Genomic DNA, 18,142 nt, shown 5'->3' on the forward strand with positions numbered 1-18,142 from the left:
GCACTGTACAGGTGCTAGCCTCCCACGTCGTACTGCGTTCACCAGGCAGGGGTTCAGCACTACCTCAGGTAGATCAGGAGTACCTGGAAGAACCCCACTTTCTTGTGTTCCTATCTAGACCGTCTTCACGCTGGGTCTTTCTCCCTCCTGCCCTGCGCTTCCCACTCTGAATCCTGTTCGGGTGCTGCGAGGTCCCCCCTGTCCGTCGGAGTTGCACAGACCTGCTTGACCTTACTCCGGTTTTTCCAGCCGGGGCCTGAAGCTGCACGACTGGGCCAGGGGCCGGTCCCCTTCTTGCGGCCTAGATCCTCCTGACACTTGGCAGGTTCGGGGTGTACGGGTGTCTCCTGCACTCGCCGTACTCCCATAGGATCCCTTCTGTAGAACGGAGCCTACTCCCTGTCCCCTCCTGGGCCTCAGTCCTGGGCCCTTATAGTGGAGCAGAGCTCCTACAGAGACTCTGCTCCCCGACTGTTCCTCTGAACCACACTCCTTCTCACCCTTCTACTGTTAAGATGTAGACCTGAAATTTATATATCTACTGTATGAGTGCTCCCCTAAACTTCTTCCTCCACCCACACCCACTACTGGTTCCCCCTGCCTTTGGGTTCCCCCCACCCCAGCCAGAGACAGGGCTCAGCAGAAAACTACATTGCGTCTCGCCCCTCCTGCTGGCCTGGGGTAGTGTAGTGTTGGATGTAGGTGTTGGGGTTCCGTGCAGCACTCCCTCCTTACCTGAGAGAATGGAGACACCACACCTCTGGGTGAGGTGCAGTACCTCTGTGGTGACCGAACCCTCAGGGGCGCCACAATAGGTCAATGCAACTCATATGACCATGTATGACCAACCAGATCCAGCATGTCCTCTCCGCAGCTTTACTGGACGCCCTCATAGTACCTGCTGCTCACAATGCAAAAAATTACTCAAAAAATTTCAGTAACTAAAGACTATAGACTATAAAAAAAAGCACATTCTGAGTTAGAAGACTTACAATATCTCATTAGAAAGCTGACAGATACCAATCTATGATTTTTATATGAAAAATGGAAGATTTTGCAATTTATCACCCTTAGTATTCTATTAACGTAAAGTCTGATCTGGTCTGGAAAGAAAACAAAGTGGGTGTTGAGTTTTGTTTCTAATCTGCTCCCATCCTTCTCTTACATGTATACAAAAGTCTTTGCTTAGTAATAGAAGGTCAGGAATTTAGATGTATATCTTACTGTGTGGACTATTGCTCCTTTATATATTAAATTAGGTCTCCTGCTGTGAATCGGACAATTGCTGGAAGACACCTGAAATCTCTATTAAGAAAACGTTTTTTTAGAAAAATTCTCCAAATCTTAGAGTTCCATAATCCTTGCTTTTATTTTCTTTACATTCAGCTTCATCTTATTAAATAAAGTACTTTGTTAAGAAGCAGAGGAACCTGCTGACCTCATTAATGCAAGAGGGTCAGAAGCACGGCCTACGGGGTACCATGGCGGCTTTCAGATAAATTTCACGTCAATCCCAGGCTTAACCTCCACAGGAAAATAAGCAGCCGTTCTTCACTTAGCTAAGGTCTAAAGATGTATCTGCATTATTAGATGCAGAACAAAGGAATAAAGATTTGGCTGGTTAAAAATAACGAAAAATTGAAGTCAACACACACAGCGTAGAACTAGTTGGAGGAGGTAAAGTTGACAAACACACTTCAAACAGATCAGAGGCTGGTCAGAGCTTGCACCAACTTAGTATTGTGTTCTGCTTAACTTCCGAAAAAGGTCAATATTAATTAGATTTACTAATTATGGAGATATATTTCTGCAAAAATATATATCTTAATCAATATTTTGAAAATTGAGCAAAAAAAAGAAGAAAAGTAAAAAATATGCAGATTGTGAGATACGGAAAAAAAGAATAATAATAAAAAACACAAGCTTGGGGTTCACAAATGTAGACTGTAGTCTGAGACGGTGCCGAAACGTGTATTTAGATATCACTCACCAATTGATTCCCACTTTCTTCATATTTTCCATTTTTTTCAGGTTGCAATTCGGGAGATAAATGCTTTGTATCTCATGAATAGAGATGAGCAGACCCGTGGAAATTCGAGTTCTTGTACCCGACCTGAACTTTATTCCAAAGTTCGGTTTTGGTACCAGGACTTTACCTAAACTTCAACCAGAACTCAAAACCCATTGAAAACAATGAAGACCTGAACTTTTGAGCCGTAATTTTTTTTTTCTCTGTTTCTCTCTCTCTTCCCTCAGAACTTCGAACATTGCAACGGACATCCGGGAGAAGTTTGTGTTCGGTGTTTGGCACCGGACAATAACCGTCCAGTACAAACCTCAAACTTTTGGGTTCGCTCAGCTCACTAATCCTTCACCCATACCCAGCATCCTCCATGTCCCATTCCACAACTCCCTTAGCACAAGAAACCTTCTGGAATTTCTGGTGTCCAGGAGGTTTTGACAGAACTTGGAAATTTCCCGATGTTTCTAACAGGCCATGACGTCTCCACTTTTTTGGGGGGAACCTTCTAAACATTCTGGGAGAGTTAGCAAATATTACCTACTCTTTTCTGATATGATGGGCTGTAGCAAAGCCCCCTTCAGAGTCAAAACCATTAACTCCCTTCTCTGTCATCCCCATTCCCCACCTTACTGAATGTGAAATTTAATATTGGTAGGAGTGAGGGAAAAAATTATCAGGACCCCTGTCCGTGGCCGCTAGGCCAGAGAAATTCCTCCTACTTGCCTGCATTTCTGCACCTCCTCTGAATAGTAGACCCGATGCGATGTCATTGTTGTGGCACGGCACTTGAATGACATTGTCCCGCTGGGGTAGACATATTATTGTGCAACCTATAGAGCCCCACAGGAGCCTAAGATGAAATGGGGACAATATCCACTCCTAAAGCAGGTGTAATTGTGTATTATGATGAACTATTGGACTGTAAAGGGTTCATATACTGTTCTTGCACAAGGGCCCTTTGCTGTTGGTGTCCACCAGTGTTGTGCCAGTCCTACTAATCAGAAGAGGAGGAGGAATGCAGGCAGGTAGAAGGAGGTTCATAGAACTCTGATTTTGTAGCCACTGGCTACCAACATGGCTGTGTCCCATGGATCTTTTTGCTTTACTCTAGATGCTGGAATGCAAAAAACCTTTTGGTCTATTTCAGTGGGTCTGGTGGGATTTGCCAACTTTTCCGAAAGTCAAGAAAGACTTCTCTTTATTGATACAACATTTTCAAGTTAAAAATTGGCTGCTTTACTAATGTTCTGAAGCACAAAGTGGGAAGTTGACACACATGACAATTCACAAAAGGGTGGATACTGTTTCTTCACCCATTTTTAACCTTCAAATTTCAAGTTCTCTGAAAGAAACTCACCTGACAGCTAAAGTTGGAAATTACAGCTCATTAGTAAATCCCCCCCATAGTTATAACAGACAGACATGATGTAGTCTCGGTGAGCACAGAAACTGCAAATCATTCTGTTACACGCTGATTTAAATCTCAAGCGACGATTATTTCGATTGCTTATTTACAGCAGATTTGCTGACATTTCAAGCAGTTGAAACAGTTTAAGATCTAAGTGCAAGCAATTTTCCATAACAAATTTCCTCTCCTCACCACAAAGTCTAAGACACATTGTAAATATATGCAGATATTTCATAATTTTTTTTATAGAATGAATAACGTTTCTGTAGAAAGTTCTGATGGGACAATGACGCTCAAAAGAATTCTATTTCTATTACCATCCTCTTGCGGAACGGTCACTACCAAGGGTGGACTAACCCACTAGGATCTAGGAGAAACTTTGGTACCAAAACAATGATGGGCTCTGAATAGGGGCAGAACGATCGTGGTTGCAACACACTCTTTATAAGATACAGTTACATGTCTGTATTTTGAGGACTTTTAGTTCGTTTTTTTTTTTTAAAAAAAAAAAACAGTTATCCCCCCCTTCAAAAAAATAATTGCACAAGAAATGATAAACCTCAATATAGTCGCTTGTGACAAGCAAACACTCCATCTCTGACTGACACTGATTTTAGATTTTTCTTTTTCTGTAAAATTATTGTGCTGCCTTGCTTCTGCATTTTAGTGCACTAATGTTATAATAGTGTAGAGAGTCACTCGGGAAAATAGGTTCCTGTACAGACTAGAGATCCTGACCCCGCAGTCCCTAGTGGTTCCTGCATAAGCTGAGATAGCCCTACCACAGACTATACAATGGCAACTTGGACCTATGCTGCCTGGAAAGCCTTCGAGCACTTCACATTCCGCCTAAAGAACCGGAGGGCAGAGCAGAGAGATCCCATAGTGATTAAAACAAACCACAAAATACAAAATAAAGGATTAAATACTTACTCTTAGATAATATGCCGCCTACTTGCTAAAAAGAAACAGAAGATAGGTGTAGGGTAAAGAACATAAACAGCTGAGAGATAAACCCTAGCTGGTCTTTCACTGACTGGCTTAATCTATAGCAGTATAGCTGGACATCCAAATGAGACTATCACAAGCAGGAAATACCAGCAGGGGGAAAGTATATAAGGGGCATCCAAAAGGCGATAGGGCAGACAAATTAGTAAATGAAAACACCTGTTACCCTAAAAAGGGTGAAGCAAGGATAACAGAAACTAAACACCAGGAGAAAAGGTGTATCTGCTGTGGCTCGGCAGACAGAGAAGCCGATCACAAAGTCCAGGCTCAAGGGTTCAAACCCAGACGCATGACAATTAAGAATGAAGAAAATAATGTAATAGTAATTCAAATGTAGCAGTACCAATGCCAGCTCCACGATATCATTGATCAATCACACTGAGTCTGGCACTGCTGACACCTCTCCTATCTCTCTTCCCCTATCCATTGACTCATTGTCTTATTTTCAGACTTAACTTCTGTAGTTATAAAACACATTTCTGTCTGGAGTATTTTTCTAATATATTATAGCATTCTCTTCCTGTCTATATTGCTGAGCTGTGAAGTCTGATGTCTTCTGATTATTCTAAATCACCCTGAAATGACTGCTGCATTCCCTATCTTGACTTTTATATAGGCTATGATAGTTTATCATTAATGGCTGCTATACAATGTGATGTGATACCTGCAAGGCATTATAGGGAAGCCCATGCGGTCATGTGTGAAGTCATGTCAGCCTTCTGCAATGTCATTTTTGTAGGTTGCCCAAACATATGAATTTCTCTCTGTCACTGTCGAATATATGAGCCTATATAGATATTAGGCTATACCTGGTAGCCTGGGCTGATTTTATCAAACGGTTCAGTTGCCCAGGGCCACTTTTTTCAGGGCTTTTAAGAGTCGAGTAGAAAAAAAATAATTTCCATTGCCTAAATTGACCCATACAAGAAAGTCTGTTTGGCATACATTGGGCAAAATACTTCAGCACTTTTTTTTTACTACAATTTTCAATGCATTGCATCTTCCAAAATGTATACTCCTCATATGTTTTTTTTAAAATAATTGTGCTCAATGTATTTCATAGGGCAGTGTATAAAAATTGTAAGAAAAAAATTGTAAGTTTATGTGCTGAATGTAAGAAAAACAAATTAGCAAACAGCTGTAAGACCCTTATTCATTATGAATCTAGAGGAGTTTTCTAGAGCTTCCCTTTAATTAATGTGTTTATATAGATTTATGGTTCATTTACAAACTGTGCATTACGAATTATAAAAGGAATAAAAGTCAGGTAATGCAAATATTTCCCTTAATTTTTATCCTACAGGGTCTGGTGTACACCATTTTTGAAAACACATTGGGCATGGCCCTGGTTTCAGATGGAGCAGAGTGTATCGTCATATCGAAGGAATTCTTTAAAAAACAGATGAATGAGGAATACATCCATAAGTTATCAAGACATGTAAGTTCAGGTCCTGTTGAATATTCATATTCAAGATTCTTCTTGGTATGATTTTTACATGACAAAAACCAGTCATTTAAACAAGTTTTTGTCACGTAAAAAAATCATACCCAGAAGAATAATTTTAGAATTTATTGCACCTTGTTCTCATTATATAATCTGTACAAATCCGTTGAGAGGGGGAAATAAAAAGAACAAAACTAAAGCAAAACTGATGACAAAGTGAAGTGAAAAATAATATAAATGGGGGCCAAAGAGCCCAGAAGAACTTCCAAAGAGATTAGAGGAGAACTCCAAGGTCAAGGCCCATCAGTATCAGATCGCACCATTCTTCATTGTCTTGGCCAAAGTGGACTTCATGGAAGATGACCGAGGAGGAAACCACAGTTGAAACAAATTACGAAAAAGTGAGACTAGAATCTGCCAAAATGCATATTGACAATCTATAGAGCTTCTGGGAGAACGTCATTTGGACAGATGAGGCAAACTGGAGCTTTTTGGCATCACATCAACTCAATGTTCACAGATGCTGAAATGAAGCCTATAAAGAAAAGACCATTGCTCCTACTATGACATATAGTGATGTTTTGGTGCTGCGTTGCTGCATCTGGCACAGGTATCTTGAATCTGTACAGATTACAATGAAATCTCAAGAATATCAAGGCAATCTGGAGCGAAATGTGTTGCCTGGTGTCAGAAAGGTCGTTCTGAGTCACAGGTCAACAGGATAATGACCCGAAACACACAGCTATAAAATCCAAGTTTTTGATTTTCTTTCACTCTTAGGCTGTGTGCTCACGATGCTTTTCTCAAGCGTTCAGCGTAAACGCTTGGGAAACGCTTGGTAAACCTTCCCCCATGGTCTCCAATGCAATTCCGCACTTTCAATGCCCATGCTGCGCATTTTTCCGCAGCGTTTGTGCTGCGCTCAAAAATACGCAGCATGTCCATTAATTTTGCGGACACGCAGCGTAATCGCCGCCATTGACTTGCATTAGAACGCGCCAATTCCGCAAGACTGCATCTGTGCTTGCATAATTGGCGTGTTCTAATGTGCGGATGGTACCCGGGTGTAGAGGAGAGGAGACTCTCATCCAGACCTGGGTACCATAGAATCTGTAAAAAAAGAATTTAAAATAAAAAATAAAGTTTATACTCACCTTCCGATGTCCTCCCGGTGTTTTGTCCACGCCGTCTGGTCTCTTGCAATGCTCGCGCTGTTGTGAAGGACCTGCCATGACGTCACTGAGTCATGTGACCCATCACATGACTCAATGACGTCACCGCAGGTCCTTCACAACAGCGCGAGCATTGCAAGAGACCGGACGCAGCAGAGATGACACCAGGAAGACACCGGAAGGTGAGTATAATCTTTTTTTTTTATTTTTTACCATTCTTATTCTTTTTTTTAACTATTACTTGGTCACACTATATAAATCCATGCCGGTTGCATGGATTTATATAGTGTGACCAACTTGTCAAGCACTTTTCCAAGTGATGCTCAAAATCGCTTGGAAAACTACTTGAAAAAACGCATGCAAAAACGCTGAAAAAACGCTTCTCTCTGGCAGAAAAAACGCATGTAAATCTGCATGCGTTTTTTTCTGCCAGAGAGAGGCAAAAACGCTCTGCATCAAATCTATGGGCACATAGCCTCAGACACTCCCTTTCAAATCTCTTAAACAAGAATGAGCATTTTAAAAAGGCAGTCACTTGTACAACAAATTCATACATTTTTTTTCAACTTTTATTCTCCACTAGGGGGACCTAACTATATACATATATTTATACCACCCCCACTGAAGATCAGCCTAAAAACATTTGCAGTTTGCTCCCCCTAGTGGCAGCTGCTCTCAGCATTTTGCACAAACTTTACTTCCTCTGCTACGTATAAAGTGGTCATTGAGATCAGAAGATAACTGGCTCTAAGGTTTCCTGAAGGAGAGGATCTCCAAGTAGCCCTATATTATTCGATTACTCCTGTACTGTGCATCATTCGAGGTTTTCCATGCCATATTACAGTCACTCTCTTTTCTGAGATTCGTAATTTTTTTTTTTCTTTTAATGGTTTAGTTAATTACCTTTTGTATCACCTTTGAGCCTCTTAGGACTTTTGTAAATGGACTAGCGGCATAATTATCTGTTTTGTATTCATCCGCTTCCTAAAGTGACTTCAATTCTGTAAATCTATTTTAATTACTACTTAAGCTTCCTTAAGATATTCCGCCGCACAGTCCGGACAGTCGCCTCATTTAAAGTATTAAAGTATTCACTGAGAATAGAGAAAAAACAAATGACTGCTTCCCCTCTAACCTTCATATCTCGTCACTTTATCCGCAATTATCTAGCGGCTGAATTTTAGAATTCCGGTCAGAAATCGCTCTCATTCAGACTGAATTACATTTTCTGGGACACTTAATGAAGACATTTTGAGTGAAATGAAATACATTCTGATATATTAATTTTTCTTCTTCCAAGGTGACATGAAGAAATGGGACACAATGGTATTTCACGCTTTTTGTGCTGCATTTGCAGAATTTTAAAAATCGGCATTAGTTAACTCCTTCTCTACTTGACCACTTTTTCGTAATTTTGAGCATTTTTTTTTTCCTTCCCTTCTCTTTCAACAACTATAGCTTTTTTATTTTTCCGTCGGCATAGCCATTTGAGAACGTGCTGTTCGCTAGCCAAGTTGTAGTTTTGAACAATGTCTTTCATATGATGCGCTGAAAAATAGGGAAAAATTGCACTTCCGCCATTGTTTTTTTTGGGTTTTGTTCTTACAAATCGGATCATGCGGAAAAATTACCTGGCAATATGATTTTCCAGATCACTACGATTATGCTAATACCAAACATACAGTATATACTCTGTGTTAACCTCCTCTAACTGTCATACAGGCCCTCAAAACACACAGGGACCAATTCAACAAGACTGGTGTAGGACATGCTCATGCTTAGTGCCGTGTGCCAGACGGGCGGGCTTGACCATGCCCTCTCCTGCCCCAACTCCTACCTGGTAGCTCCTCCTGTTCTCCCTCCTTTCACAATCACCTTTGAACACGTTTACTAGATGCTTCAATACATAAGATAGAGGAGTGGTCTGTTCATTGTGGCAAATGTACATGAGATGTTTCCTGAAACCAGGGGGCTGGCAAGTTTTAGACTTCTCTCAGCCCTCTGTATATACAGCCTCATCACTCCTCTCAACCTCTTGATATACAGTCCCTTTCTGCAGAACATCGCTCCCCTTAGCCCCTCTATATTCAGCTCCATCATGTAGTACATCAATCCTCTCAGCCCCTCTATGAAAAGTCCCATGCTACCATACTTCACTCTTATCTGCTCCTCTATATACAGACTAATCCTGCAGTACATCATTATTTTCTGCCATCTATACACAATCACATGCTGCAGTAAATTTCTCTTCTCAAGCCCTCTATATACAGCCAAATACATCACTCCAATTAGTCCCTCTATATACAGTTACATCCCCCTTTACACAGCCCTATGCTACAGTACATCACTCCTCTTAGCCCCTGTATATACATCCCCATCTTGCAGTATATCACTCCTCTCAGTCCCTCTATATACAACCTCATCTTGTAGTACATCACTTCTCTTAGCCCCACTACATATAGCTCCATCCTGCAGTACATCACTCTTCTCAGCCCCCGTATAAACAGCCACTTAAATCAATACATAGCTTCCTTCCTCTACTCATAGTCCCATCTTTTAGTACACTGCTCCTCAGCACCTCTATATACAGCTTCATTTTGCAGAACATAACGCTTTACAGCTCATCTATATACAGCACCATCCCTCTACTCAGCCCCTTTATATATAGTTCCCTCCTGCAGTACATCACTCCTTTCAGCATCCTCTATACACAACACCATCAAGCTGTACATTGCTACTTTCAGTCCATGTATATTCATCACCTACCGTATAGTACTCCTCTCAGTCCCTCTATATATAGCCCCATCCTGCAGTACATCACTCTTCTCAGCCCCCCTATATATAGCTCATCCTACAGTACATCACTCCTTTTAGGCATTATATATACAACCCCTTCCTGTAGTATATCAATCTTCTCAGACCCTCTAGAAACAGCCTATCAATCCTCTCAGTCCAGTGCGCCTCTGCAGGATTAGACAGTATATGGATAGAAGTCCTGGGTAGCAAGTGGCTTGTCTTCAGGAGAACACCACATCCTGCTGCATGGGTGTGTACAACAGACTGATTTTAGTTAGTGTACAGCACCACTGAAGCATGGAGCAGCTGGACAACTGTAAGCAATTTCTAGCCTTGTAACTGCTTGGGGCTACCTGGAGCCTTAGTGGCACTGTACCTTGTATTAAATCTGCTGTTGTTGAATCACAATCTATCAGATGCCCCACACCTGTTTCACATTATGATCTAGCTGTGGCGCCCCTGCGGGTCCAGTTGCCACAGAGGTACTGCATCTCAGCCAGAGGTGTGGTACCCCACTTTCAGGTAAGGAGGGAGCACTACCCGGGACCCAACCACTCACATCCAACACTACATCACTCTTAGGAAAGGTCCAGATAGCTCCTACGGGAGAGCACAGGCCTGGTCCCTGGCAGGGGGATGGAAATAAGTAGAGGAGGTGGGTGGAGGAAGTAGTTTAGGGGAGCACTGAAGGAAGAGTATAAAAGCAGGGTAGAAACATCTAGACAGAGTCGTGTGCTGAGGAGAGAGTTCAGCAAGGGAGGACCGTGAGGAGTAAGGTCCTGACAGCGAGGGGGCCCAGTCAAAGGGGCCCAGGAGGAGAGAGAGGAGAGAAGACCGGAGCAGTGAGAAGGGTTCCAGAGTGAGAGAAAGGATCTTAGGGGCACGGGAAGTTCGGAGTCCACCGGTGCGCAGTAGGGGACCGGCCCCAGACTAGTGGAGTACTTCAAGACTTAGCTAGCAAACTGGAGGTTGCAGTATCTTCATGTGCCGTAGCCAAAATCCATACACAATCGCTGAAAAGGTGGCCATATAGGACAAAGGGGACAGACAGGACGTCGCACAACAAGGCCCGCGGCCCCTGCACTACACTGTCCCTGCCTACACCACCAACATCAAAGATCATCTATTGAACTGCTCTGGGGCCCAGGTCTACCCGTGGAGAGCTGAACCATCTTTGCTGCGTCACCAACAGCCCCAGTGGATCTGAACAGCAGCGGCGGCCACCTATAGCCGCATACCACGGGTGGCGTCACGAATCTTTATTCCCCAATTGACTTTATTTCCCACTCTTCATTATTGACTGCCCTGGGCCACGGACCGGGTCAATGCCACCGTGACTACCCCAGAAAGGACCGGCCCGGCTACCGAGTACCCCACGGCCCCAGGGGGCGCGTCATAGCCACAGATTTTTATATGGAAACGCTGCTAAAGCACCGTACCACAGTAAATAGAGTGCCAGCCAGTCCGCTACTGCCTCAAATGACAGGAAGTTAAAGTCTAAAAATGCCCCAGTGGCCAGTGTGAAAATTGCAAGATTTCTATTTTTTTTTTTTAATTTGTAATACAGATTGTGATATGAAAAAAATAATACTGCCAAAATGAAAAAAATAAATGTTTACCACAAAAACTTGGTTTAACCCCTTCACGACATAGGGCGTATTAGTACGTATCTGTGCCCTGGGACTTATGGACCAGATACGTATTTATACACCCTGGCGATTTTGCCCGCACACAGGCTGTGCAGGCACGATCGCCGCCGGGTGTCAGCTGATTGTCACAGCTGACACCCAGGGCTATGTGCAGGAAGTGTTTCTGCACCGCTCCCGGCACATTAACCCCCGCAATGCTGCGATCGAAGTCGATCGCAGTAGATCGCAGCATTGGGGTGGCAAGGGGAGGTGATCGCCGATACTCACCTCCTCTTCCGGCCTCCAGCGCTGTCTGCCGTGGCTTCCAGGATGTTGCCATGACGACCCGATGTCGTCATGACAACATCCGGGTCACCAGACAGCAGGAAGATTTTTTGGACATGCGCAGTGCATCTCCAAACTATCTTCTCCCTGTCCAGCGTTGACAGCCTGCATGGCACAGGGATGGTGCTGCATTCCTGTGCCATGCAGGCGATCAGAGAAAAAAAGTGAAAGTCCCATAGTGGGACAAAGTAAAAAAGTAAAAAAAAGTGTCATAAAGTGAAAAAAAAAAAAAAATTGTAAAAATATTAAAAAAAAAATAAAAAAAATAATCCACCAAAAATAAAAATATAATGTACCCATCAATAAATATTATTATAAAAAACAAAACAAAAAAACAATAAAAGTACACATATTTGGCATCGCCGCGTCTGGAACGACCTGACCTATAAAACTGTCCCACTAGTTAACCCCTTCAGTGAACACGGTAAAAAAAAATAATAAAAATTGAAGCAAAAAACAATGCTTTATCACCATACTGCCAAACAAAAAATGGAATAACACGCGATCAAAAAGATGAATATAAATAAAAATGGTACCGCTGAAAACGTCATCTCGTCCTGCAAAAAACAAGCTGCCATACAGCTCCATCAGCCAAAAAATAAAAAAGTTATAGCTCTCAGAATAAAGCTATGCTAAAAAATATTTTTTTCTATAAAATTGCTTTTATTATGTAAAAGTGCAAAACATAGAAAAACGATATAAATGTGGTACCGCTGTAAACGTACTGACCCAAAGAATAAAGCTGCCTTATCAATTTTACCACACGCGGAACAGAATAAAAAAAAAAAAAAAAAGCAATTCCTGAATTGATGGTTTTTGTTTATTCTGCCTCCCAAAAATCGGAATAGAAAGCGATCAAAAAATGTCACGTGCCTGAAAATGGCACCAATAACAATGTCAACTCATCCCGCAAAAAACAAGCCGTCACATGACTGTCTGCCAAAATCTGGAAAAATTATAGCTCTCAAAATATGGCGATGCAAAAACTAGATTTTACAAAAAATGCGCCTTTTAGTGTGACAGCTGTCAGTCATAAAAACCCCATATGATTCTGGTATCGCTGTAGTCTCACCGATCCGAAGAATAAGGTCGTCTAATCACTTATACCGCACGAGGAACGGCGTAAAAAATAAACTCTCGGGTTAGGGTTGTGTTAGGGTTAGGGTTGGGCTAGGGTTTGGGGTTAGGGTTGTGATGGGGTTGGGATTTTTTTCAAAAGTAAGAAAAAAAGATGACGATATGACGACTAGTGTTGAGCGCAAGTGCTCGCTACTTGAGTTTGCATCGGGTGCTCTGGTATGCATTGAGTATCGTGGGTATTTGAGTGACATGCTCGAGTCTCCGCCCCATATGCTTCGCGGCCAAAAAAAACTTTGCGGGGATTGCCTGTCATGCACGAGCGATCCCCGAATGTTTTTTTTGGGGTGTCTAATAACCGTGAAACATGCGGGGCAGGGACTCGAGCATGTCACTCAAGCACACGCAGTACATGGTGCATACCTGAGTACCCGATGCAAACTCAAGTAGCGAGCACTTGCGCTCAAGACTAATGACAACTTATTCAATATGATGACCTAATGTTATCAAATTCTGTGTCGTACCTCTGGGTTCAAAATGTTCACTATACCCCTTAATAAAATCCTTGAGGGGTATAGTTTCCAAAATGGGGTCACTTGTGGGGGAGCTCCACTGTTTAGGCACATCAGCGGCTCTCCAAACACGACATGGTGTCCGCTAACAAATTGAATGGAAAATCGGCTCAAATTGTTAGCGGATGCCATGTTGCGTTTGGAGAGCCCCTGCGTGCCTAAACATTGGAGCTCCCCCACAAGTGACCCCATTTTGGAAACTAGACCACCCAAGGCACCTATCCAGATGCATAGTGAGCACTTGGAACCCCCAGGTGCTTCACAAATTGATTCGTAAAAATGAAAAAGTGGAAAAAAAAATACTTTTTCATTTTTACGAATCAATTTGTGAAGCACCTGGGGGTTCCAAGTGCTCCCTATGCAGCTAGATAGGTGCCTTGGGGAGTCTAGTTTCCAAAACGGTGTCACTTGTAGGGGAGCTCCAATGTTTAGGCACACAGGGGCTCTCCAAACGCAACATGGTGTCCACTAACAATTTGAGCCGATTTTCCATTCAATTTGTTAGCGGACACCATGTTGCATTTGGAGAGTCCCTGTGTGCCTAAACATTGCAGCTCCCCCACAAGTGACCACATTTTGGAAACTAGACCCCCCATGGCACCTATCTAGATGCATAGTGAGCACTTGGAACCCCCAGGTGCTTCACAAATTGATTCGTAAAAATAAAATAGTGAAAAAAACAAACACTTTTTCATTTTTACGAATCAATTTGTGAAGCACCTGGGGGTTCCAAGTGCTCACTATGCATCTAGATAGGTGCCTTGGGGGGTCTAGTTTCCAAAATGGGGTCACTTGTGGGGGAGCTCCAATGTTTAAGCACATCAGGGGCTCTCCAAACGCAACATGGCGTTCGCTAATTATTCAAGCAAATTTTACAATCAAAAAGTCAAATGGCGCTCCTTCCCTTCCGAGCCCTGCCGTGCGCCCAAACAGTGGTTTTTCCCCACATATGGGGTATCTGCGTGCCCAGGGGAAATTGCACAACAAATTTTGGGGTCCATTTTTTCTTGTTACCCCTGTGAAAATAAAAAAAAATGGGTCTAAAGTAACATTTTTGTGAAAAAAGTTAAATGTACATTTTTTTCTTCCACATTCCAAAAATTCCTGTGAAGCACCTGAAGGGTTAATAAAGTTCTTGAATGTGGTTTTGAGCACCTTGAGGGGTGCAGTTTTTAGAATGGTGTCACTTTTGGGTATTTTCTGTCATAAAGACCTCTCAAAGTGACTTCAAATGTGATGTGGTCCCTAAAAAAATGGTTTTGTAAATTTTGTTGGAAAAATGAGAAATCGCTGGTGAACTTTTAACCCTTATAGCTCCCTAACAAAAAAAAATTTTGGTTCCAAAATTGTGCTGATGTAAAGTAGACATGTGGGAAATGTTATTTATTAAGTATTTTGTGTGACATATCTCTCTGATTTAAGGTCATAAAAATTAAAATTTTGAAAATTGCAAAATTTTCTAAATTTTTGCCAAATTTCCATTTTTTTCACAAATAAACGCAAGTGATATCGAAGAAATTTTACCAAAATCATGAAGTACAATATGTCACGAAAAAACAGTCTCAGAATCAGGGGGATCCGTTGAAGCGTTCCAGAGGTATTATCTCATAAAGTGACAGTGGTCAGAATTGTAAAAATTGGCCTGGTCATTAACGTGCAAACCACCCTCGGGGGTAAAGGGGTTAAGCAATAGGTCATTTTCAGATAACATCTTCCAATTAAGGCTATTTTAGTCACTATAAAAATCCGTTGCTTGGTTAAACTTTTCTAACTCATATATTCCATCCCATTGACCTTTGCAACCAATATCCCATTGCATTCCTGGTAAATGATGGCGCTGACAAAGACAGCAATGTTCCCTGGAAGCTGTTTTCATGATATTGCTGTATTACCGGAGCTACTCTGCTTCATCAATTGCACTTGCAGGACAAGAGCTCTTTAGGAGCCCGGTTTGTCGATCAGCAAAGATTTATCTAGATTAAATTCCAGTGGTTGGATAGAGACTATAGTTATAAAAACATTAAAAAAAAAACTTTCCCGAATACTCAATGCTTTTCTGCCACTTTCTCAAAAAAAAAAGTGCTGAGGTTTTGATTTTCGTAAGAGCAGCGCTATCAATTTTACTGGGGGCCCCTCTCCCTTCTGATGTAGTTTTGGAACGACGCAGTGTCTCTCATTTCATTGCTACACAGGGAAAAATCATTACAATGTTCACCGAGCGTCTGAACAACCTGAGAAAATCTAAATCCAGGCGACGGTAACGAAGGGAATCACCTCGAAATGATTCGATAAATGCACTAGAAACGATCATTGAAATGTAGAAGAAGATATAAAAAAAAACTAAAAATAAAAATGGAAACGATTTGAAGTTGAGCCACTTTAAGGAAAATAATGAATTATTCAATATTAAAAAATTCATGAAATTCATATGTTCTTGTTTTTCTATTTATTAGAGATGCGGGAATCTGTTAGAGTGGAAATTAATTCTACTTAAATTGTATAAATCTCTATTCTCCAACTTACTAAAAGGAGTAAAAAAGTTTTTCCTTATGCACTGTATTTTCTTTTACCTCCTTCAGGACTCCCAAAAATGAATCCAGGCCATGCAACAGAGAGTTCTTGTAGGCAGCGTCCTCTCTCCTGTAGAGTGTAGGCTCTTATGGGCAGGGTACTCTCTCTCCTGTAGAGTGTCAGCTCTTATGTGTAGGGTCCACTCTCCTGTAGAGTGTCAGCTCTTATAGGCAGGGTCCTCTCTCCTGTAGAGTGTCAGCTCTTATGTGTAGGGTCCTCTCTCCTGTAGAGTATCTGCTCTTATGGGTAGGGTCCGCTCTCCTGTAAAGTGTCAGCTCTTATGGGAAGGGTCTTCTCTCTAGTAGAGTGTCAGCTCTTATGTGCAGGGACCTCTCCCCTGTAGAGTGTCAGTTCTTATGTGAAGGGTTCTCTCTGTTCTGTAGAGTGTCAGCTCTTGTGTGCAGGGTCCTCTCTCCTGTAGAGTGTCAGCTCTCATGGGCAGGTTGCTCTCTCCTGTAGAGTGTCAGCTCTTATGTGCGCGGACCTCTCTCCTGTAGAGTGTCAGCTCTTATGTGCAGGGACCTCTCTCCTGTAGAGTGTCAGCTCTTATGTGCAGGGACCTCTCTCCTGTACAGTGTCAGCTCTTATGTGCGCGGACCTCTCTCCTGTAGAGTGTCAGCTCTTATGTGCAGGGTCCTCTCTCCTGTAAAGTGTCAGCTGTTATGGGCAGGGCGCTCTCTTCTGTAGAGTGTCAGCTCTTATGGGCAGGGTCCTCTCTCCTGTACAGTGTCAGCTCTTATGTGCAGGGACCTCTCCCCTGTAGAGTGTCAGCTCTTATGTGAAGGGTTCTCTCTCTTCTGTAGAGTGTCAGCTCTTGTGTGCAGGGTCCTCTCTCCTGTAGAGTGTCAGCTCTCATGGCCAGGGTCCTTTCTCCTGTAGAGTGTCAGCTCTTTTATGTGCAGGGTCCTCTCTCCTGTAGAGTGTCAGCTCTTATGTGCAGGGACCTTTCTCCTGTACAGTGTCAGCTCTTATGTGCGCGGACCTCTCTCCTGTAGAGTGTCAGCTCTTATGGGCAGGGTCCTCTCTCCTGTAGAGTGCCAGCTCTTATGTGCAGGGTCCTCTCTCCTGTACAGTGTCAGCTCTTATGTGCAGGGACCTCTCTCCTGTAGAGTGTCAGCTCTTATGTGAAGGGTTCTCTCTCTTCTGTAGAGTGTCAGCTCTTATGTGCAGGGACCTCTCCCCTGTAGAGTGTCAGTTCTTATGTGAAGGGTTCTCTCTGTTCTGTAGAGTGTCAGCTCTTGTGTGCAGGGTCCTCTCTCCTGTAGAGTGTCAGCTCTCATGGGCAGGTTCCTCTCTCCTGTAGAGTGTCAGCTCTTATGTGCAGGGACCTCTCCTGTAGAGTGTCAGCTCTTATGTGCAGGGTCCTCTCTCCTGTACAGTGTCAGCTCTTATGTGCAGGGACCTCTCTCCTGTACAGTGTCAGCTCTTATGTGCGCGGACCTCTCTCCTGTAGAGTGTCAGCTCTTATGGGCAGGGTCCTCTCTCCTGTAGAGTGCCAGCTCTTATGTGCAGGGTCCTCTCTCCTGTACAGTGTCAGCTCTTATGTGCAGGGACCTCTCTCCTGTAGAGTGTCAGCTCTTATGTGAAGGGTTCTCTCTCTTCTGTAGAGTGTCAGCTCTTATGTGCAGGGACCTCTCTCCTGTACAGTGTCAGCTCTTATGTGCAGGGACCTCTCTCCTGTAGAGCGTCAGCTCTTATGGGCAGGGTCCTCTCTCCTGTAGAGTGCCAGCTCTTATGTGCAGGGTCCTCTCTCCTGTACAGTGTCAGCTCTTATGTGCAGGGACCTCTCTCCTGTAGAGTGTCAGCTCTTATGTAAAGGGTTCTCTCTCTTCTGTATAGTGTCAGCTCTTATGTGCAGGTACCTCTCTCCTGTACAGTGTCAGCTGTTATGTGCAGGGACCTCTCTCCTGTACAGTGTCAGCTCTTATGTGCAGGGACCTCTCTCCTGTACAGTGTCAGCTCTTATGGTAAGGGTCTTCTCTCCAGTAGAGTGCCAGCTCTTATGTGCAGGGTCCTCTCCCCTGTACAGTGTCCGTTTTTATGTGCAGGGACCTCTCTCCTGTAGAGTGCCAGCTCTTATGTGCAGGGTCCTCTCCCC

The 18,142-nt window shown here is 43.0% G+C and overlaps 1 protein-coding gene across 3 annotated transcripts in view; it reads left to right on the forward strand.

Moving 5' to 3' along the window:
• The window catches only part of LOC141192795 (cyclic nucleotide-binding domain-containing protein 2-like), a 478,066-nt gene that overhangs the window by 441,824 nt on the left and 18,100 nt on the right, over window positions 1–18,142 (forward strand). For 2 of the 3 annotated variants that reach the window (XM_073662059.1, XM_073662056.1), the window contains one exon: window positions 5,743–5,877. In XM_073662059.1, coding sequence (XP_073518160.1) covers window positions 5,743–5,877 — 135 coding nt within the window. Of the gene's footprint in view, window positions 1–5,742; window positions 5,888–18,142 lie in introns of all 3 variants that reach the window. The other variant, XM_073662058.1, reaches the window with a different exon arrangement.

This window comes from Phyllobates terribilis, unplaced genomic scaffold (assembly GCF_046119375.1).
Source record: "Phyllobates terribilis strain yellow unplaced genomic scaffold, ASM4611937v1 Scaffold_2__4_contigs__length_985480577, whole genome shotgun sequence".
Taxonomy (NCBI): Eukaryota; Metazoa; Chordata; class Amphibia; order Anura; family Dendrobatidae; genus Phyllobates; species Phyllobates terribilis.